Raw genomic sequence first — 23,259 nt, forward strand, 5'->3', positions numbered from 1 at the left:
AATTGGGAAATTAAATGTAAAACCAAGTGTTATAACACTACTGCTGTAATAATAAGCATTCAGAAGTCAGGAAATTATAGAAATTAAGGTTGTTCCAGCAACTTTATCTTGTCATGGTGTAAATAATATTCTAATCTGTCGTCTTTTTATGTAAATTTTTAATATATTATTGATTTGTTGTCAATGTATACCATTATGGGAGCAGTCTTAATATTTGCATTTCTTGGCTGCTGTTTACTTGCATCTTTAATCTTGATCTTGCCGAGTTGCTAGGGTGTTGTTTTTTTCCCCCATTTATCCACAGTCATAGCATTATTATTTGTACAGCATCAGAAATGTGCATAGAATTGTAAAGACAAAAGACTAAGTTCCTGCCCTGAGGAGCTTACAGTCTGAGGCTTTGTCTACACTACTGGGGTAAGTCAACCTAAGTTACGCTATTCCAGCTACATGAATACTGTATCTGGAGTCAACGTAGCTTAGGTCGACTTACTGCAGTGTCTGCCCTTACCTTACTCCTCTCGTTCTGGGGGAGTACTGGAGTCGACAGGAGAATGCTCTGCAGTCGATTTAACATCAGTAGGGGGAGGGATAGCACAGTGGTTTGAGCATTGGCCTGCTAAACCCAGGGTTGTGAGTTCAATCCTTGAGGGGGCCACTTAGGGATCTGGGGCAAAATCAGTACTTGGTCCTGCTAGTGAAGGCAGGGGGCTGGACTCGATGACCTGTCAGGGTCCCTTCCAGTTCTAGGAGATAGGTATATCTCCATTAAAAAAAAAAAATTGCAGCAGCGCATGCCCCAGTAAGTGTAGACATGGCCTAAGGCTCCCTGAGTTCAAGGAGACTATTGAAAGTTAAGCATGTATAAGAATTTCCAGAAGGGCCCAAGTGAAAGCAACATGTTTGAAGGATGTAGATAAACCTATCTGACAAGAGAGAGTATGGGGCTGAGTGGGAGGGCTATAGTGTAAAGTAATGCTACTGAAGATGTTCCACCAATCTCTCAGGGTTAAGGTTTTTGGACGGAGCCGGGCTTGTTTACTTTTCTTCACAGACAGGCACACTATGTCTTTGTCTTCACTGACACATAGTGTTTTTACATCAAGATGACTAACATGATTATTATCTCATCATAAAATCCTAAATGGAGACAAGGCATTTGTAGTTCTTTTCATGAGTAGCTAGAGAAGGTTAGTACTACCCCCTGGCAATGGGTGACCTTGCCAAGTTTATGTCTCTGTAAAACTAGTGTTTTGTCTCCACTATGTTTTTACAGCGAGATAGCTCATGCACGTTAGTTTTCCCATGGTAGAAGCATACTTTTTGTCAGTGAAGGCAGAGGGGCAGAATCAAGTTTTGTAGGCTTTACAGGAATTTATGTATATTTGTAGCCATAGATGTTTCTGTATATGCGCTTGCTTCTGTATGGATAAACACATACACCTCTACCCCGATATAACGCGACCCAATATAACACAAATTCGGATATAACGCGGTAACGGGGGGGGGGGGGCTGCACACTCCGGTGGATCAAAGCAAGTTCGATACAACGCAGTTTCACCTATAACGTGGTAAGATTTTTTGGCTCCCGAGGACAGCGTTATATCGAGGCAGAGGTGTATATGTATATGTACTTGGTATGGGACTTGAATAATTTAAAAAAAATGATAATGATTCTTCTTGACAGACTGTTATCACTAGGAGTTTAAACCTGTTGATTATCAGCAAATAGAGACATCAATAGCCCTTTCTACATTACAGTCTGTCAATATGCATCAGCCCTAAGTTAGAATGGACTTTGTCTGTGGAGATGATAGCTCTGTCAGTGCTCTTTCAGTCCTTGTTTTTTTTTTTTTTTTGTACATAGAATGCCAAATACAGTCCTACCTGTTGAATAGATGCAACTTTAATAACTACTTTTGTTTTTCTCTTTCTGCCAATAGATCTCAATTACAAAAAACTAACAGATGAAAATGTGAGCCCTCTGGGAGTATTGCAGCCCATCCTTACAAGTCAGAACATCTTATCCATTTCCAAACTCGCTCCCAAAATCCCTGAGAAAGATGGTAGTATGCTCTCTCCAAGCTCTGTTTACACCATCTGGTTACAAAAACTCTTCTGGAATGGTGATCACAAGCTCATTAAAAAAGCACCAGAAACAATACCAGAGTGGTTAAGTGCATATGATACATGTGCAAAGTACTTTGATAGACTCTACCCAGGAGATATTGTCACTTTCATTGATGACATTACCTTTTCTTCAAAGGCTGTCACCAAGGTAAATATAATCCCTTTTACAAAAAAATTGCAAGTATGGTTAAGCTGCTTAGATAATAAGTTTCATACAGATAGTCCATATCTCATTTTTATCACTTTTTCTTCTAGGGAAATGTTGAATTAATACACTATATTAAAAAACAAAAACAAACAAACAAAATCCCAAACCTTAATTTTCATGTCTAAAATTGCTACTGTGGAAAGAAAATTCGTGTTTTAATTTTACATTTTTATCAACCTAAATTGATGATAGGTTCATCCTCCCAGTGAAAGAAATATTTTCATGGTCCTCCAAAGTCTCCATGATCCAGGCCTAGCAGAGAAATAGGGAAATGTTTTTCACTGGTGCAAATCTGAAAATCTAAATTTGCTCCAAGTGTCCATTAACTCCAAACCCAAGGATAATGGTCTGCATTTCTTGGATTAGTTAGAGATCTAATTTACTACTAGGACATGAGAACTCAATATAGAATGAATGTCTGATGCCCTTTTCATGGCCTACAGTTACAATATAAAAGGATCCAAAAGATACCTGATGCCACAATTTCCATATGGCTGAAAGCCTGCTATTACAGTGTCTTACAAGAAGATGCTGCCTTCAGGGCCCAAGCTCATTCTGATGAATCCGTAGTAACTTCTTCCACAAGGGCTTCTTATGAGGAGGTCTGTAAAGTAAAATCACCTGGGCCTTGTTTCACACCTTTGCTACCCCGCTCTATGCCAACTAAGGCAAAAGCCTCACACATTACCTTTGATTCCAGAATCCTGAATGCTGTTGTCTCTAACCCTATATCTTAAAAAAGAATGATGAAAATTCTTCCTCCTCCTCCTCCTTATTTCCTTTAGTTATTCATTCTGGTTAATCAGTTGTCATTCCCTCCTTTTTTTTGGATATTACTATTTACTATTTCCCGGCAGCTCATTCCGACTGGCTTATGACCCCTCTGCTTTTTTCTACATTAGTATTTGCTTGCTCAAAATTTTCACTTTCTGTAGCACAATTGGAGCACTAGTGTAGACTAGGTGCTACCAGCGTTGAAATAACTGTCATCTAGACCAACTGATTTCTACATCTCTAGCTATGTTCTTCAAGTCTATCTTCTTCTCATAAGAATGGCCATGCTGGATCAGACCACTGGTCCAACTAGCCCAGTATCCTTTCTTTCGACAGTGGCCAGTGCTAGATACTTCAGAGAGAATGAACAGAACAGGTAATCATCAAGTGATCCATCCCCTGTCATCCAATCCCAGCTTCTGGCAGTCAGAGGTTTAGGGAAACCAGAGGATGGGATTGTGTTCCTGACTATCTTGGCTAACAGTCATTCATGGACCTATCCTATCGGGGTAACTGGTTTGATGGATAGGGGGAATGTGGTGGACATAATATGGACATTTACCTGGACTTCAGTAGGCGTTTGATGCAGTCATGACATTCTGATAAGTAAGCTGGAGAAATGTGGGCTTGACAGAACTACCATTGAGTGGATACATAATTGATTAAACAACCGCAAACAAAGCGTACCTATTGTGTTGTTTAACATCTTTATTAGTGACCTGGGTCTTGGAATATAGTGCATACTATCAAATTTGCAAACGACACAGTCTAGGGGGGTTGCCAACACTTTGGAGGATAGTACTAAAAATTCAAAGGGATCTTGATAAATTGGAGAACTAGGCTATAGTCAACAAAATGAAATTCAACAAAGACAAATGTAAGGTGCTACACTTAGGGAAGAAAAAATAAATTGAGAATAACGTAAGAACGGCCATACTGGGTCAGCTCAAATCTCCATCTAACCCAGTATCCTGTCTTTTGACAGTGGCCAATGCCAGGTGCCCCAGAGGGAATGAACAGAACAGGTAATCATCAAGTGATCCATCCCCTGTCGCCCATTTCCAGCTTCTGGCAAACAGAGGCTAGGTGCACCATCCCTGCCCATCCTGGCTAATAGCCATTGATGGATCTATCCTCCATGAATGTATCTAGTTCTTTTTTGAACTCTGTTATAGTCTTGGCATTCACAACATCCTCTGACAAGGAGTTACACAGGTTGACTGTGTATTGTGTGGAAAAAATACTTCCTTTTGTTTTGTTTTTGTTTTTTTTAAATTTCATTAATTGTTGCCTATTAATTTCATTTGCTGACCCCTAGTTCTTGTGTTGTGAGATGGGGTAAATAACACTTCCTCATTTACTTTCTCCACACCAGTCATGATTTTATAGACCTCTATCATATCCTCCCTTAGTCATCTTTTTTTTCCAAGTTGAAAGGTCTCAGACTTATTAGTCTATCCTCATATGGCAGATGCTCCATACATACTTATTTTTGTTGCCCTTTTCTGAACCTTTTCCAAGTCCAATATATCTTTTTTTGAGATGGGGCAACCACATCTGCATGCAGTATTCAAGATGTGTATGAACTGTGTATTTATATAGAGGTAATATGATATTTTCTGTCTTATTATCTATCCCTTTCTTAATGATTCCCAACAAACTGTTCACATTTTTGACGGCTTCTGCGCATTGAGTGGATATTTACAGAAAACTATTCACAATGACTCCAAGATCTCTTTCTTGAGTGGTAACAGCTAAGTTAGACCCCATCATTTTTTACGTATAGTTGGGATTATGTTTTCCAGTGTATATTACTTTTACTTACATTTATCAACATTGAATTTCATCTGCCATTTTGTTGCCCAGTCATCCAGGTTTGAGAGATCTTTTTTGTAGCTCTTCGCAGTCTGCCTGGGACTTAACTATCTTGAGTAGTTTTGTATCATCTGCAAATTTTGCCACCTCACTGTTTACCCCTTTTTTTAGATCATTTATGAATATGTTGAATAGGACTGGGCCCAGTACAGACTCCTGGGGGACACCACTATTTACCTCTCTCCATTCTGAAAACTGACCATTTATTCCTACCCTTTGTTTCCTATCTTTTAACTGGTTACCAATCTATGAGAGGACCTTCCCTCTTACCGCATGACTTTGCTTACCAAGATTACTTTGCTTAATAGTTTTTGGTGAGGGACCTTGTCAAAGCCTTGCTGAAAATCTAAATACACTGGATACTAAATAGCTGGCTTGGCAGCAGCATTGCTGAGAAGGATCTGGGAGTTGTAGTGGATCACAACTTCAGCACAAGTCAGCAGTGCCAATGCTGTTGCAAAAAACAAATGCAATTTTAGGTTGCATTAACAGAGGCATAGAATGGAAGTCATAGGAAGTGATAATATCGCTCTACTCGGCGGTGGTTAGGTCTCAGCTGGAGTACTGTGTTCAGTTTGTCACCAATGTATAGAAAGGATGTAGAGAAACTGGAGAGGATCAACAAAGATGGCAAGCAACAAAGACGATCAAAGGGATGGCATACAAGCCATATGAGCAAAGGCCGAAGGAACTGGGTATGTTTAGTTTGGAAAGAGGAGATTTGGGGGTGGGACGGGGGCATGATAGCAGATTTCAAACACTTGAAAGGCTGCCATAGAAAAAAATGGAGAAAAGTTATTCTCTCTTGCCACAGAGGGCAGGACAAGAGGCCGTGGGTTCAAACTACAGCATAGCAGATTTAAATTAAATATCAGAAAAATCTTCCTAACTGTAAAAACAGTAGGACAATAGTACAGACTGCATAGGGAGGTTGTGAAAGATCCTTCGGTGGAGGTTTTCAAAAAAAGTCTGGATAACCATCTGTCTTGGATGGTTTAGACAGAACTAATCCTGCATCTTGGCAGGGGGGTTAGACTAGGTGACCCTTGCTGTCCCTTCTAACCCTATGGTTCTATGATTCTGTGATGCTCCACGAACTTATCCAATTCTTTTTTGAACCCAGTTTTAGTTTTGGCCTTCACAACACTTCCTGGCAACAAGTTCCAGAGGTTGACACTACACTGTGTGAAGTACTTCCTTCATGTTAGTTTTAAACCTGCTGCCTTTTAATTTCATTGGGTGACCCCTGGTTCATGTGTTATGTTAATGAGTAAATAACACTTCCTTATTCACTTCCTCCACACCATTCATGATTTTGAAGACCTCTATTATATACCCTTGTAGTCGTCTCTTCTCTAATCTTTTCTCTATCTCTGGCCAGCCAGGTCACCCAACACCGTGTTTATCTCTCTTCCCCTCTCCAATATGTCAGCTGGTCGCTGAACCATGTTCATCTATAGCCCTTTCCTCTTCCCCTCTCAATACACCTAATGGAAGTGTATTATGAAAATATTACTGACCGGTATTTTCTGAAAACTTCTATCACTCTTATTTTTAGATCTGTTTGTTCCCCTCACTTTTAATTTATCAGCGTTAAAATACTACTTACTGCATATCAGCTATCTTTAGATTCTAACTTTTTATTGCCTTATAATTATAATAATAATTATTATTATAATAATATTATTCCCTGTTCACCCCTCACTTCAAACCATATCCCATTTAGAATCTGTATTAGTCATGTAATGATCTTCCACATCCACTTACTCCTTTAGCCTTCAGCTCTCTGATCTTTTAACAGCTTTGAAACAAATCTAATGTATCCTTTTTCTCTATAGCTATCTTTAAAATATTGGTTCTATTTGGAATTAAAATAGGGATGTGATTCTAAATGCATTGAAAACCAGTGAATGGATAAATTGAAGTCCTCAAATTTTTTAAAGAAATTACCCTACAAATTTCAAAAATAGGAGTCAGCTCTGATTAGGTTAGGAAGAGAGGTTAAACCAATAGTTCTTTGACACATTATTTATAAGTGACACTATCAACCTGTTTAGAGACATATTTATCCATATTAAAGATATAAATCCCAAACCAGGGATGCTGCATGAAATATAAATTTCTTAAAGAAAGCCACGGTATGTGGCCTAAATAAGATGAGTCACTTCTTACATACCTTTTATCATGGATTTTACCTGAAAGATACCTGACTATAATTCATAGCTGCCAAGTTTCTGCAGCTGCATGTGAGACATTTATCTACCCCCTCCCCCCCCGGTGCCCTCTGCTCCTAAGTGGTAGGACCAGACCATGCCTGAGTGTCCACATCTCTCATATACACACAGGGCTACACTTACTCATGTTACTGTGAGAGAAGTGATTAGAGACACTCTCACTGGCAAGTGTCACACATGGAGCTGCACGATGCCAACACGGGACAGGCCTGCCAACAGAAATAGGAAGACTTTTGAGGGGTCTTGGAAGGTGAAGCAACAAAACAATTGTATGGGGGGAGCTCATAGTCCTCCATGACAAAATTGTGAGATGTCCTCTTCCACACCACAATAAGTTTATTGCTGCCACCCTTTTCTCCTCTAAAATCAACTCCCTATCTTTGTATAGGCCCCTGCTTCTCCCAGCATTTCTCAGGATCTTCCCTGGTCCAGCTGGATCTTTCCTTTCCTTAACTGAGAGGAACAGCAGGAGGAATGGGAGTCCTAGGGAGGGGTAGGGTTGCCACCTGTCTAATGGCACAAACCCAAACACTCTTGCCTCTCCCCTACCCCTTACCTGAGGCCATGTCTCCGCCCCACCCCTTCTCTGAGTCCCTGTCCTCCACTCACTTTATCCCCCTCTCCCTCACTTGCTGTACCCCACCCTCACTCACTTTCACCAGGCTGGGGCTGGGGGTACGGGCTCTGGGCTGGGGGGTGGGGCTGAGGGGTTTGGAGTGTGGGAGGGGGCTCCGGGCTGAACCTGGGGCAGAGGCTTGGGGTGCAGAAGGGGGTGCGGACTCTAGGATGGAGTTTGGGTGCGGGAGGAGGCTCCGGACTGGTGCAGGTGGGGGTGACGGATGCGGACTCTGGCCGGGCAGCGCTTATCTCGGGCGGCTCCCCGGAAACAACCAGCATGTCTGGCTCCAAGGCTCGGGGCGGCCAAACAGCTCTGTGTGCTGCCCCTGCTTGCAGGCACCACCCCTGCCGCTCCCATTGGCTAGGGTTCCTTGCCACTGGGAGCTGTGGAGTCGGCACTCGGGGGGGGCAGCGCGCAGAAACCCTCAGGCCGCCCCTGTGTCTAGAAGCCTTACGGATGTGCCGGTCACTTCCGGGAACCATGCAGAGCCAGGGCAGGTTAGGGAGCCTGTCATAGCCCCGCTGCGCCACCAACCGGACTTTTAGCAGCCTATTCAAATCTCCCAGATGGCTTTCAATAGCCACCGGGAAATTGAGGCTGATTTCGGGAGACTCCTGGCCAATCCGGGAGAGTTGGCAACCCAAGGAAGGGGTATGTAACAGAGGCCCATTTTTGCCCTTGTCCTCTTCCTTGCAGAAACCACATGGCCTCCACTGGGTGTGCTCTCATTGAAACTTTATTTCAATCCCCTTTCACCAACGTAACCACGGTTCCCAGTGCTCCGCCTAGTTACAATATTTGCTGAGCATTAGGTCCGCTCAACAGGACCTGAGGGGAACAGGCCCCGGCTAGCCCTTTTGCTCCCTCTTTACCATGCATTTCCTTCCTGTGCTTCCTTTAATCAGTCCTAGGTTGATGGGACCAATTAAGTTTTTACCCCACCCAGCCCACTCGCCTGATCAGATAATTGCCCCCAATCAGCTTCTCCTGGGGCACTAATTAGCTCACCTACCCACTCCCTGCACTCTCTTACCGGGTGAAATAGGCAGATGGGATGGGGAGGTTGAGCACAAGGATTCAGAGTGATTTCCCATAGCAGCATTACAGAAAGACTTGTACATTGCTCTTCTGACAAAAAAAGACAATGCATGCCTGTTGGAGAGGTGGTGTCTTCAGATGCCTCTCTGTAGCAACAGGGGTGGGAAGAAGACAATGAAATGGGGGAGACGCACGACAACCCAAAACAGTAGAAAGACTTCTCTGAATTGGAAAGTGTCCCTCTGAAACAGGAGGGACAGCTTTGGGTCATGGAGACTTAATCCTTTCTCCGTCATGGAGAAGAGAGTTGAGAGACACAGGGACTCAGTGCTGACCTCAGACAGGGAGGGAGAGATTTGGTAGGAAGGACTCCACACCTCCCCATGTGTAATGACAAAGAGCTGGGTAGTTGATAGGCAGGCCTCTTTTCATCCCCTCCAATTCATCCCCTTAAAGGGACAGCACTATTTCACTTTGGCATGAGGGTCTCCCTTAACTGTGTGGCATCACAACTATTCTAGCAGAGAATATAAAATAAAAACGAAATGCATGACTGTGATATGAGGCATGACACTTGGGTATACGTCATGCATACACGTGCATGCAGAGATAACAGTAAACGTGAACTGTATGTGAAGGATGCTGCAGCTGCTGGGTAGTATGATACCACTGCTGATTTTTCACTGTTGGTGTGAATGTATTGAAAGTGGGGGAGGTGCAAGAAGAAAGAAGGATGAATTGGGTGGCGGTGGAGAGGGGAAGAGAATTAATTAATTTCGGAAGGAAGAAAATTGATACATTGCAGGGGGCAAGTGGTTGAATGGAAAGGTGGATGGATGAGGAGTGAGTGAGTGGCTGGGTGGTATGGTCTTCTAGTGCATATGAGAAATAGATGTGAGGTGTGTGTGAGACAGTGAGCAACTAATCTGAGGGATGCTCATGAAAGGAAGAATTTGCTGTACAGTGTGAACATGTGTACGTTGGTGTGTGCAAGAGAATTGTTCTGTGTACATATGTGCAGATTGTGTACAAGAAAATGTGGCGTTTTTAATAGCTTTGCACGATTGGTATAAAGTATTCCATTAATTTCTAATTATAGCAGTTTTTGTGAAACTCTACTTCTGCAATCATGTGTGACTTGCAGTGGGGAGTAAAAAGCAAGATGTTCTTGCGAATATCGTGATATTTAAAGATGCAACATATCTTGACCTGACAGGGCTTAAAACATTCTGCAGACAGACTCAAATGGGAAATATTCAAACTTCTGCACTGCTTTTTGTATGGTGTTTTGCTATTCATTCATCTATATGCCTCAGATCAGAATTAATCTTATGCTATAGTAGTATTTTATATTGCAAAATTTAAAACATTATCTACCTGAATGTAACAATACCCCTAGCTGGACTGTCTGCAGGGATTGATCTAAATCATGGGTGGTCAAACTTTTTGGTCCGAGGGCCACATCTGGGTGGGGAAATTGTATTCAGGGCCGGCCCAGGGGGTTGGGATGTGGGCAGGAGTGTGGAGTGTGGGAGTGGGGGCGGTGTGCAGAAAGGGGCTCAGGGCCAGGGATTGGGGCAGAGGAGGGGTGTGGGGCATATGAGGGGGCTCAGGGAAGGGGGTTGAGGTGCAGGAGGGGTGCGGAGTGCAGCAGGGGGCTCAGAGCAGAGGTGCAGGAGGGGTGCGGACTGCAGGAGGTGGTTCAGGGTGCACAGGGGTGCAGGGTGCAGCAGGGGGCTCAGGGCAGGGGGTTGGGGTGCAGGGTGTACAAGGGGGCTCAGGTCAGGGAGTTGGGGTGCAGGAGGGGTGCACAGTGCAGGCAGGGGCTTAGGGCAGGGAGTTGGGGGGCGGTGGGGTGCAGGAGGGGTTCGGGCTCCGGGGTGGCAGCGGCACACACTGGGGCCAGGGCAAGATCCCTGCACATCTGCCCTGTCCCCGGCCCCGCACTGCTCCAGAAAGCGCTGCAGCCCCTGGGCGAGGGCGGGCAGAGGGCTCTGCATGTGCTGCCCCTGCCGTGCTTCCAGGCACTTCCCTCGAAGCTCCCATTGGCTGCAGTTCCCCTTTCCCGGCCAATGGGAGCTGCGGGGGGCGGTGCCTGGAGGCAAGGGCCCGGGGGTCGCAGGGATGTTGGGCTGGCTGCTGCTGAAAGTGGCGCAGGGCCTGTGGCGCCACGGGGGGCAATCCTGCGGGCCGGATTCAAAGCCTCGAGGGGCCAGATCCGACCCGCGGGCTGTAGTTTGCCCACCCCTGATCTAAATGCATAAACCTCTACTGCTGCAGATAAAAGACCAGATCCATTAGCTTAGAGACAATAGCAGACCCATTTGGCACAGACTATCATGTATTATGTTTGTACAGTGCCTAGCATTACTGAAATATAAATGTTAAAGAAAAATAATAGGATGTAGCCACAAAAGAGGGTTAAAGAGCCACTCTGCAACAGTGTGAGTTACATAAAAAGGGAGTTCCTCCCCCCCCACACCCCATTTCAGGTTTTCTAATTGTTCTCTGAAATTGTTGCCTCTGTTTATACATGTGATTTGAGTTTGTCACCTTTTCTCATGGCAGATGCCTTTTGCTTTTAAGAAATTCTGTCAAGGTTCCTTCCCCACTCTGAACTTTAGGGTACAGATGTAGGGACCTGCATGAAAACCTCTAAGCTTCTCTACCAGCTTAGATTTGCTTTTGCTGCCACCACTCCCAATGTGCTAAGTCCCTTCCCTGGGTAGCCTTGAGAGACTCTTCCACCAATTCCCTGGTGAACACTGATTTTTCCTTGTTCTAAGATCCAAGGGAATTGATCTGGACTCACCAGGAATTGGTGGGGGGAAAGGGAAGTGGGGGAGGAATGATTAATTCCTCCTTGTTTTAAGATCCAAGGGGTTTTGGATCAATCAGGTTCTTAAAAAGAAGGCTTTTAATTAAAGAAAGAAAGGTAAAATCATCTCTGTAAAATCAGGATGGAAAATAACTTTACAGGGTAATCAAACTTAAAGAGCCCAGAGGAACCCCGTCTAGCCTTAAGTTCAAAGTTACAGCAAACAGAGGTAAACACTCTAGCAAAAGGTACATTTACAAGTTGAGAAAACAAAGATAAAACTAACATGCCTTGCCAGGCTGTACTTACAAGTCTGAAATATTAGAGATTTGTTCAGAAAGATTTGGAGAGCATGGATTGATGTCTGGTCCCTCTTAGTCCCAAGAGCGAACAACCACCAAAACAAAGAGCACAAACAAAAGCCTTCCCCCTCTCCTCCCCCTGCAAGATTTTAAAGTATCTTGTCCATTTATTGGTCCTTTGGGTCAGGTGTCAGCCAGGTTACCTGAGCTTCTTAACCCTTTACAGGTAAAAGGATTTTGGTATCTCTGTCCAGGAGGGATTATAGTATGGTACACAGGAGGGCTGTTACCCTTCCCTTTATAGTTATGACAAATGCTCACATCATAGATTCTCCATTACAGTAGTGATCACGTCAAACTTTTCAATCTTCTTGACGGCTTCCTATGTATCCTTCTTGACAATCTGCACAAAGTTCTTAATTTTTTTTTTAATTCCTTTATTGATAACATAGCCTTTTGTTTGGTTGGTTTTGCTTGTGCCTTCAAAACAAAACTGTTTCAGTGCTCAGAGTCTGTTGTCCTGATTCTTTGTGGAAAAAATACTAAATATCCTTTTGACAAATAAAATACCAAAGCAGTTGAGAGACATGAAAATAATTGTGTGTCCCCCCCTCCCATCCCCCTCTTTGCTACATTGTCATTACCAAGGACACACTATAAATAGGGACAGGCACAGGATGTTAATAAGCTGCAACTTTAGTCAACAAAAGTAAAACATAAATCAATGGCATAATCAGTAGAGCTGCTTGGGAATCTTTGGATGAAACATTTTTGCATCAGGAAATGCCTAATCACAAAATCTTTTTTGTGGAAAAATATCACTTTTGAGAAAACTGTCTCAGGTCCAGAATAGAATTTCTGGTCAAACCATAGAGACACTCACTCCATAGTAGCTAGTAGTCCAATGGTTACACCATTCACCAGGGACAGAGGAGACCCAGGATCTAGTCTCTGCTCTGCCTGATTCAGAGCAGGGACTGGAACTTAGGTCTCCCACATCCTCGGTGAATAGAGTATTTTTGGAATAGAAAACCAGGGTATAGAGTCTCTTAATGTCTCTCATTAAACCTGTTCCTGGAATAGCTTCTCTTGAAGCTTCGGAAAAGGGACACAGAGTTAGCTCTGCTTAGCTGAAACTCCATGTTTCATTTTATCATTTTTTTAGAATTATATATTGCATTTGTGTTAAATGGAATTACAAAAAGAATCCCGTTTGAGATCTTTTACTAACTTTGGACCCAGTTCTACCACCCTACCTTCCAATGAGTAGTAGCTTAGTCCCCAGTTCAGGAAACCCTGTCAGCACATGTTTGAGTCAACTCATATTTAGAAAAGCACTTAACTACATACTTAAGTGCTTTCCTCAATCAGGACCATATACCATAAATAGCCCTTGCCCTGCCTATCTGCAGTGTTGCATACTGTTCAATGATAGTAAAGTTGCGGAATCAGGGTCATGTACAAGTTAATGCTATTAGTAGAGAATACACTTTTTCTTAGTAAATAAATTTACATATTCTGCCAGGAATTTGCCTCTGATATAAATGTACATTTCACAATAAATGTGAAATTTCCCTCAAGGAATTACATCTCTGGAGTTAACATTATGTATGATGTTACATGGTTTGTAAATGAAATGAAACAGGCTTTTAGGATTTTTTTCATTACAGATTATTGGCTATAAAATTAAACAGTTTTATATTCATAAAAGACACTTTTAACAATATTCTTTATTTTCTTCACATACAAACTAAGATTGAAGTAGCCTCCAAGCTATTCTAAAGCACTGTGCATGATAGCAAATCTCATTACTGAAACTGACTAGAAATAAATAAGAGAGCCACTCACATTTTGAATGAAATAAGAAGAAAATGATAATATATTAGTAGTGCTGCATTTTATCACTGTGCAAAGATGAAAACAAAATTAAAATGGCATTGGATAGCCCAGTATTCTTTTTAATGGTCCAATCTATATATGCTTATGGCACCATGACTTCTAAGCCTAAAAAACATTTGGATAGTTCTCCAGATGTTAATAAAACAAGGTAGAATGTATGCATAATTCTGCTTTCTGCATCTTTGTAACCATACTTCGGACATCAGAATGCACTAAAAGGGGAAAGAAGATGATATGATGTTGGTTTAATCTTTTCCATTATCTTTTTAGTTTTAGGAAATAAATATACAAAATAGTTGTTGAGCCAATTTAATATGATTTGGTATAAAAAATGTTGATTGCCACTGGTCTCATGCTTATACTAACATTGTATTAAAACCTTATTTTCTTAGTTGACTACAATATTTCTTTACTTTTCACAGCAATGGAACAGTTCACAGTTCCAACAGTTATTTGACTTCTTAGAGTTTAATAGTAAAATATCAGTTAGCCGATTAAATAAGTTATATCTCTTTAATCCTTTAGCACAAAAAAAAAAAAAGGAGAGAGAGAGGGAGGGAGTGGATGTGATAGTAAATTCAGTTTTCATTAAAAGTGCCCAATGAAGCATTTCCTGTAGTTCAGAGCAATAGCCCTGAAAAACTGGGGTAACCTCTGTCTATCATTAAAGACTTTTATGGGAACAGTCTTATGGTGCATAAGTTTTAACACTGATATAGGACATCATTGAGTTTCCAACCTCTGTCCCCTGTGATAGTAAAACTAAATGGACCTTATTCAAACTCTAAAGATGAATTTAACTTTTTTATACAGAATGTTATCTGTTACCTTTCCTTTAAAAACAAATAAGATTCTTGAAATATTAGTTCTACTGCAGTTGTCAATGAAAGACAACTGGAATCAACTGAGTAAAACTTCTCATTCTGACATTTCATTGTAGGTACAGGAAAACACCACAATAAGTAGTGATAAAACCAATATTGCTTTTTTTTTTTTTTTTTTATGTTTACCACTATAGAAATGCAGGTCTGAAAGACAAAAATAGGTACTTTTTTTGTCCAAGTTCCTCCAGTGTCAGGGTTTTATATTTAAAGAATACACCTCTATAGCATCTAAATCTTGCAAGTATTACCCTGGTTATGCAAAATATGAAACGGACTGTATAAATAACTGTAAAAAGAAATGGTCCAACCCTCAGAAATATTGTTTCTAAAGTGAACCAACAGACTTCTATTCAAAAGCAGCAGAGAGTGGCTTTAACTTGTATTTGCACTATTTCCCATTGGAACAATAATAATTTTTCTACGTTCAAAATCAGTATATATATCAAGCTATGTGTAGTTACATCTAGAATGTTCCCGACAGATTGCAGCTAATTTAGAGTGAGTCAATATGCATACGTTAAAATTGTCCCTCCCATTATTGATATTGTTGATTATGATAATGACATTACGGTAGAACCTAAGAAGCTCCAACCAAGAGTGGGGCCCCATTGTACTAGGCACTGTACAAACAAGTTGCAAGAGACAAGTGCCTGCCCTGAAGCGCTTACAGTCCAAAGAGAGTAAACTATTTAACCCTTTTCCCGAGGCACAGATATTAAATGATTTAGTCATACAGGGAATCTATGGCAAAGTAAGGAGATGAAGTCACATTTCCTGTGTCCATTGCTTTAGCTGCAAGACCTGCCTTCCTCTCGTGAGCATAAGGTCAATAGTTCCCACGATGGATCTTCAGACTACTTGCCAAATCGGTGGACCTTACTATTTGCAGAAATTTTTTTTAGGTTAATGTTATATAAAAGTTCAATTCTGTTATTAAAGAAAGTCATATAACCAGGTATAAACAATATTAATCAAAGATTAATCAACGCACTACAAAATACATAAAGGAACATTATACAATACCAAAATGATCTGGGAAAGTGGGCCTGCATCTTGATTCCCTGTTAACTACCTTTCAGAAATTCACCTCTGTTTATGTTGTTCTTGAGACAAAGAAATTCCATTCCCATAATTTACTTGTCTGCGGAGTTTCTTGCCCATGGTATCTCAGCTTAGGTGCTCAATAAGCTAAAGACATCTATAATCAAGTCATTATATCAGAAAACACCTGTGGCAACAAGTAGATCCTGATGAGCTAAACACATCTTTCAATAATCATTATGCCATCAGTTGCAGAAGACATCCGCAATAACAAGTATTCCCTCATCAACCACAAGTAGCCCCTTTCTGGACACATTTCCTAAAGGCCAACAGGTAGGCAACAGGTAGCAGTGGTAGGCAACCTATGGCACGCGTACCAAAGGTGGCATGCGAGCTGATTTTCAGTGGCACTCACACTGCCCTGTCCACCAGTCCGGGGAGCTCTGCATTTTAATTTAATTTTAAATGAAGCTTCTTAAACATTTTAAAAACCTTATTTACTTTACATACAACAATAGTTTAGTTATATATTATAGATTTTTAGAAAGAGACCTTCTAAAAACTGTAAAATGTATTACTGGCACGTGAAACCTTAAATTAGAGTAAATAAATGAAGACTCGGCATACCACTTCTGAAAGGTTGCCGACCCCTAGGTTAGAGTAAAGAAATTACATACAATCCATCATTTGGTGACACACAAAAGTTCAGTATAAGTTCAACCACCTAGCATATAGATACGGAGCAGTTTAGTTCAGATACAAATGATTATGGGATTCTGGTTAGTAATCTTAAGAGTAAATGTGTCTAAATTTTCCTGTTTCCCTCTAGGGAATTCCCTTTCACTTTCTCATGCAAACTCCTTCTGGAGTTCTCCACAAGTTACTGCAGTTTTTACAAACATAACGATTATTCTCTCAGTACCCATCTATTAGCCACTTTTCTATTCAAGATTTGGGCATGTGACTCAAATTTTGTTTCGTACCTCCTGTGTGTCAGGACTTTGAAACTTGAAATTATATTCACCTGTTGCCCTTTATTCACTGTTTTGGTAATTTTCTCAAAGCATGCTGAACAACATAACCTTTGTAAAACTAATTAATCCTACAGTGTTAAGCACATTTAAAACATTGGTCTCATCCCAGACTTAAAAAAGCCTTTATGGTAAAACCCTAATTGTGAATTTTAAATGCGGGGGAGGGGAATCATGTACATTATTTTGAGATCTTATTTGAATCTTTGAAGCAAGGGCTCTGAGATGGCTATTCTGATGTTGGAAAACAGATAAGGGGGCTCAGTGAACTGACTGTATCTTTGCTGCCCTTCTTGAGACACTGTCTTTGCTAAGAGTATTTCTGCCCATTTCCTTTCCCTGTAGACCTTAGCTTTGAGGGAGCTGTGGCGGCGTATGCACACCCCATCTCCCTTTGGGGTAGATCGGGGTTGCGCTGACACCACAGATACAGTCTACGAGATTGTGCTGGGTCTCACCATGGTGCGGCCCAATGGCCAGAGTCAGAGCGGTGGCCCTTGGGTTGTGGGCTGCAAGGTTTTTTTCTTTTTCGTTTTCTTTCTCTTTTCTTTTCCTTCTTTTTTTTTCAGCTGTTCTTGCTGCTTCTAGTTCATAAGGAAAATGCAGGGAAATATATAGAACATGTGATGGTTTTCAAATAAATGACTGGGTTAGAGAAATAAGAATGTTGCCATTTAGTGTTTCACTTAATGTTTTAATTAACTCTTTGGGGCAAGAACTGTCTATTACTCTGTGGTTATACAGTGCTTAATGCAATAGAGTCATGATCCTGGTTGTGGCCTCAGAGCAATATTGTAATATAAATAATAATAAATGAATAATAATGATAATGATCAAATAAGTCATAATCTCCTTTTCAGCTGTCAGTAGATGCCCGGCTAGAGATGACTAATAAGGCTATTAAAGCAATGCAACAGGCCATTGAGAAACCAAGAAAAAAGAACTCTGAAGATGGTATGGACGGTGCTGGAAGCACGCCTGTCACTTATGAGAAAGCTCTGAATCATCTGCAGCAGTCTCTTGCTCATCTGGAAACGCTCAATCATAGGTTTATCACTTATCTGAAAAACAGTGACCAGGTAATGAGAAATTACACACAACAAATAAAATCAAGTATATTCCAGCAGCAGCGTATATTTGCCTTCTATCTCTATTCACTTTCAAATTACTACAATTGATGTTAGAGGTTTGGACTCGATAGGATTTCTAAATTGCTGAATATGCCTTCTTTCTAAATTTCTAAATATGCCTTCTTATTGTAGATCCGTGATTAACTCTGAGACTTGAATATGTTTCAACATAAATTGTAATAATTTAATACAAAAGGAGCAGTTCTCTTTTGCCTGAACAAAAGGGCAGGGTGGGGGTTCAATGTAAAGTTCATAGGTGGAACTTGTGCAAGGTTTCAGAGTTTATATTGATATAAAATGCAGTGAGACATTTCTGTATCAATTAATTGGTAAGCTTTATTGAGCTTCTGTACTATTACAGGTATGTCCCTGGAAAAAAAATAATTCACTGGACTGCTTTATCTTTCATACATACATCACTGTGTTCAGGGAACTCCCCTCCCCTCCGCCCCCATTTTTATAAAGTAATATGCACCAAATCAGCATTGTTTTGAGGAGCATGAATCAAATTAAAATCTCTTATTTTATGAAGTCTTCAATTTTCCACAATGCAATACATGGTTTAGTTTTACATACATTTTTGCTTGTAAAATAAAACACACTTGAGAAAATAAGTTGCTATTGCTAGTAAAGTTCCTCTACACAAATGTGAGATTATCAATGATACTCATAAAAAGTATTTTGAGTTATAAGGAAACCTGGTTACTAATCAGTTATTTGTTTTAAATGTTACCATGAGCAATAATGGTGGAAAGAATTACTTCTGTCCTTTTATTATGGTATATTTTGGTTTTGTTGACTTGTTCTTTGAAGGTGTTCAGAAATTTCCCTTTGCCAGTCTTTTCTGCTTTTCGGTAAATTTTGAGATACTGAGCCATACATATCTGTAAGTAAAGATCATCCTATCTCATGAGTTTTAAAATGTGTATTTTCAGGAAATGCTACAGAAGTATGGCCACTTATATGATTTATCCAGGTCAGAGAAGGAAAAAATCCATGACCAGGCAGTAGCTATGTGTATAGATGGTCAGCCTCTAGACATGATACAGCAGTTGATGGAAGTGGCTGTCGGAGATCTGGAAGTCTCCCCCAGAGATATAGTACAATGCGCTATAAACAAAATTGTATTTGCATTAAGGTAAGTTAAATTTCTACAATTATTAAAAATAAAAATTTCTTTCTTATTTCTTTGTGTTCCAGGATGCTTGGAATTCTGCAGGGCCTGAAGAAATAGCAGATATTAGAGAAGTTTATGTTGATGTTTATATTTACTTTATAATTCCATGCTTGTAGAATTCATTGTGGTATACAGGAGACTGAGCATGGACTTAACCTTTTTTCGTAAATTTGCTCTTATGCCATGGGTCCAATTTTTGGAAATTTGCTTATAAGATATACCCACTATATACACCTGCTGTGTGTCTTTGGAGTGATTACAATGAATTGTGCCTTTGTTAAATAAAGAGAGAATGGAAAGTTCCCTTACATAGAATGGATGTTGGGAGCAGGTTGTGGGGTCCAAAAGGAGGAATTTCCTGTGTTATACGGATGTTTTACATATGGATTGGGCTATATGGACCTGGGAGCTCTTTCGTGCTGGAACTGCAGAACCTGTAGGTACCAAATTAAGGCCTATATTTTCAAAATGACTGATTTAGGGTTCCTCAATTTTTGGGTGTCCAGCTTTAAAGGAGCCTTATTTCCTGATGGTGGATGGGTGCTCATCACTGTGTGAAAATCAGACCCTATGGTTATGTCTAGTCGGATATCCCATATTATTAGTTACTTTTGAAAATTTAGGCTTTCAAGATTTATTTTTTGTCTTTTATGTAGTGTTGGTCTGTTTGATTGTACTGAATTGAAAAGTAATTGTCCTCAGAGTCCTAATCTGAATAGAGGGACCTTGAGTTGAATGCACAATGAGTAGTTGGGTGAGCACTTACCTTTTTTTGAAGGGCATACATTATTACACTTTATCATTTATTTGCAGGGAGTAGAAATGGACTGTTGTAAGAAAGAAATTGAGTAAAGGAAGAAGGAAACTGATAGGGAGGGAGATAGAAAGGAGAAGAATAAGAATGGGAAAAACATAATGTGTTGGAACAATGAAGTTGGGTAGCTGATAAGTTGTTAGGGGTAAGTGAGCAATGGATTATCAGGAAACAACCACAAGTGACCAAGTTTCAGAGGTCTGTAAATGATGTTAGAGGCTGTGAACACTTCTCCTGGGTGATGCCCCTAAGCAGAAGGGAGAGTGGGAGCTAATGAACGCAGTTCTCCAGATGAGTCCATTCAGTTCCCGGGAACTGAAAGCCTTGATTTACCCCTGCAAACCTTGCTATAGCTAGTGTTGGCTGATTTGGGAAAGGAGCTTCAAAGGTTTGGGTATTTCCTTCTTGGAGATCATCCTAGCTGTTGCTTCTACTCCCATTTGGCAGGAGGGAAGCAAAGGCAACTTTAGTGCCCACATCAGAAAATCTGGGCCCATATGTCCCTAGATTGTGATATGTAAAAAGACAGGTGAAAAAGCTGTGAAGTACATCCTTGTGCAACATAGAATGTGCATATCGACCTAAGTACTGAAGAGGGTTACAAGTGTATAAATAGCTTCTCTCTGAACATAGAGAGCATTTTAAAGAAAGGTTGTTGCCTGGCATCTTTTTAGCCTGCTGACATTGGTGTCATTGAAGTGAGTGAAATTGGATGTGTCTCAGTCATGCACCAGCACATTAACATTCAAGCTAGTGCATGACGCAAATCGAAACTTACTAACCACAACATTTTCTGTGACTCGTGTGCATTTCAAGGTTCAGTGGGGAAAAAAGTGTAATTATAAAAAAAAAATCCTTGCTGCCTGCAAGGACTGCCAAGTTAAGGAACTCAATAAGTGTAACTTGCTTAAAAAAAACTCCTAAGGTTTTTTTGTATTGAAACTTCTTGGGCTTATTAGGGATTGTACATTTGAATTAATAGAAATCAAAGAAATGTAGGACTGGAAGGGACCTTGATAGGTCATCTAGTCCAGTCCTCTGAACTGAGACAGGACTAAGTATTATCTAGGCCATCCCTGACAGGTGTTTGTCTAACCTGTTCCTAAAAGCCTCCAATGACAAAGATTCCACAACCTCCCTAGAGAATTTGTTCCAGTGTTTAACTACACTTACAGTTAGGAACGTTTTCCTAATGTTTAACCTACATTTTCCTTGCTGCAATTTTAACTCATTGTTTTTTGTCCTGTCCTCAGTGGTTAAGGAGAACAATTTATCACCCTCATGCTTGTAACAACCTTTTATATGTTTGATGACTGTTACCATAGATTCACAGATTCTAGGACTGGAAGGGACCTCGAGAGGTCATCGAGTCCAGTCCCCTGCCCTCATGGCAGGACCAAATACTGTCTAGACCATCCCTGATAGACATTTATCTAACCTACTATTAATATTTCCAGAGATGGAGATTCCACAACCTCCCTAGGCAGTTTATTCCAGTGTTTAACCACCCTGACAGTTAGGAACTTTTTCCTAATGTCCAACCTAAACCTCCCTTGCTGCAGTTTAAGCCCATTGCTTCTTCTTCTATCCTTAGAGGCTAAGGTGAACAAGTTTTCTCCCTCCTCCTTATGACACCCTTTTAGATACCTGAAAACTGCTATTATGTCCCCTCTCAGTCTTCTCTTTTCCAAACTAAACAAACCCAATTCTTTCAGCCTTCCTTCATAGGTCATGTTCTCAAGACCTTTAATCATTCTTGTTGCTCTTCTCTGGACCCTCTCCAATTTCTCCACATCTTTCTTGAAACGTGGTGCCCAGCACTGGACACAATACTCCAGTTGAGGCCTAACCAGCGCAGAGTAGAGCGGAAGAATGACTTCTCGTGTCTTGCTCACAACACCCCTGTTAATACATCCCAGAATCATGTTTGCTTTTTTTGCAACAGCATCACACTGTTGACTCATATTTAGCGTGTGGTCAACTATAACCCTAGATTCCTTTCTGCCATACTCCTTCCTAGACCGTCTCTTCCCATTCTGTATGTGTGAAACTGATTTTTTCCTTCCTAAGTGGAGCACTTTGCATTTGTCTTTGTTAAACTTCATCCTGTTTACCTCAGACCATTTCTCCAATTTGTCCAGATCATTTTGAATTATTACCCTGTCCTCCAAAGCAGTTGCAATTCCTCCCCGTTTGGTATGATCTGCAAACTTAATAAGCGTACTTTCTATGCCAATATCTAAGTCGTTAATGAAGATATTGAACAGAGCCTGTCCCAAAACAGACCCCTGCGGAACCCCACTTGTTATGCCTTTCCAGCAGGATTGGGAACCATTAATAACAACTCTGAGTACGGTTATCCAGCCAGTTATGCACCCACCTTATAGTAGCCCCATCTAAATTGTATTTGCCTAGTTTATCTATAAGAATATCATGCGAGACCGTATCAAATGCCTTACTAAAGTCTAGGTATACCACATCCACAGCTTCTCCCTTATCCACAAGGCTAGTTATCCTATCAAAGAAAACTATCAGATTGGTTTGACATGATTTGTTCTTTACAAATCCATGATGGCTATTCCCTATCACCTTACCACCTTCCAAGTGTTTGCAGGTGATTTCCTTAATTACTTGCTCCATTATCTTCCCTGGCTCAGAAGTTAAACTAACTGGTCTGTAGTTTCCTGGGTTGTTTTTATTTCCCTTTTTATAGATGGGCACTATATTTGCCCTTTTCCAGTCTTCTAGAATCTCTCCCGTCTCCCATGATTTTCCAAAAATAATAGCTAGAGGCTCAGATACCTCCTCTATTAGCTCCTTGAGTATTCTAGGATGCATTTCATCAGGCCCTGGTGACTTGCAGGCATCTAACTTTTCTAAGTGATTTTTAACTTGTTCTTTTTTATTTTATCTGCTAAACCTACCCCCTTCCAATTAGCATTCACTAGGTTAGGCATTCCTTCTTTGTTTCGGTCTTCACCGAGAAGTCTGAAGTCATTAAGCATCTTTGCCATTTTCAAGTTTCCTCTTACTGTTTCTCCTTCTTCAATGAGCAGTGGGCCTACCCTGTCTTTGGTCTTCCTCTTGCTTCTAATGTATTGATAAAAAGTCTTCTTGTTTCCCTTTATTCCCGTAGCTAATTTCAGCTCATTTTGTGCCTTTACCTTTCTAATCTTGCCCCTGCATTCCTGTGTTGTTTGCCTATATTCATCCTTTGTAATCTGTCCTAGTTTCCATTTTTTATATGACTTCTTTTTATTTTTTAGACCATGCAAGATCTCGTGG

At 40.8% G+C, this 23,259-nt stretch overlaps 1 protein-coding gene across 6 annotated transcripts in view; it reads left to right on the forward strand.

Annotated features, from left to right (window-relative positions):
• NBAS (NBAS subunit of NRZ tethering complex) overlaps positions 1–23,259 on the forward strand; it is a 383,144-nt gene that overhangs the window by 267,720 nt on the left and 92,165 nt on the right. For all 6 annotated transcript variants that reach the window (XR_010599418.1, XM_005293091.5, XM_065587676.1 and 3 more), the window contains exons 44-46: positions 1,944–2,278; positions 17,714–17,932; positions 18,919–19,121. Coding sequence is in view for 5 of the 6 variants with exons in the window: in XM_005293091.5 (XP_005293148.2) it covers positions 1,944–2,278; positions 17,714–17,932; positions 18,919–19,121 (757 nt within the window). In the remaining variant the exon portion in view is untranslated. The remainder of the gene's footprint in view (positions 1–1,943; positions 2,279–17,713; positions 17,933–18,918; positions 19,122–23,259) is intronic.

The sequence above is a fragment of the Chrysemys picta genome, chromosome 3 (genome assembly GCF_011386835.1).
Source record: "Chrysemys picta bellii isolate R12L10 chromosome 3, ASM1138683v2, whole genome shotgun sequence".
NCBI classification, from domain to species: Eukaryota; Metazoa; Chordata; order Testudines; family Emydidae; genus Chrysemys; species Chrysemys picta.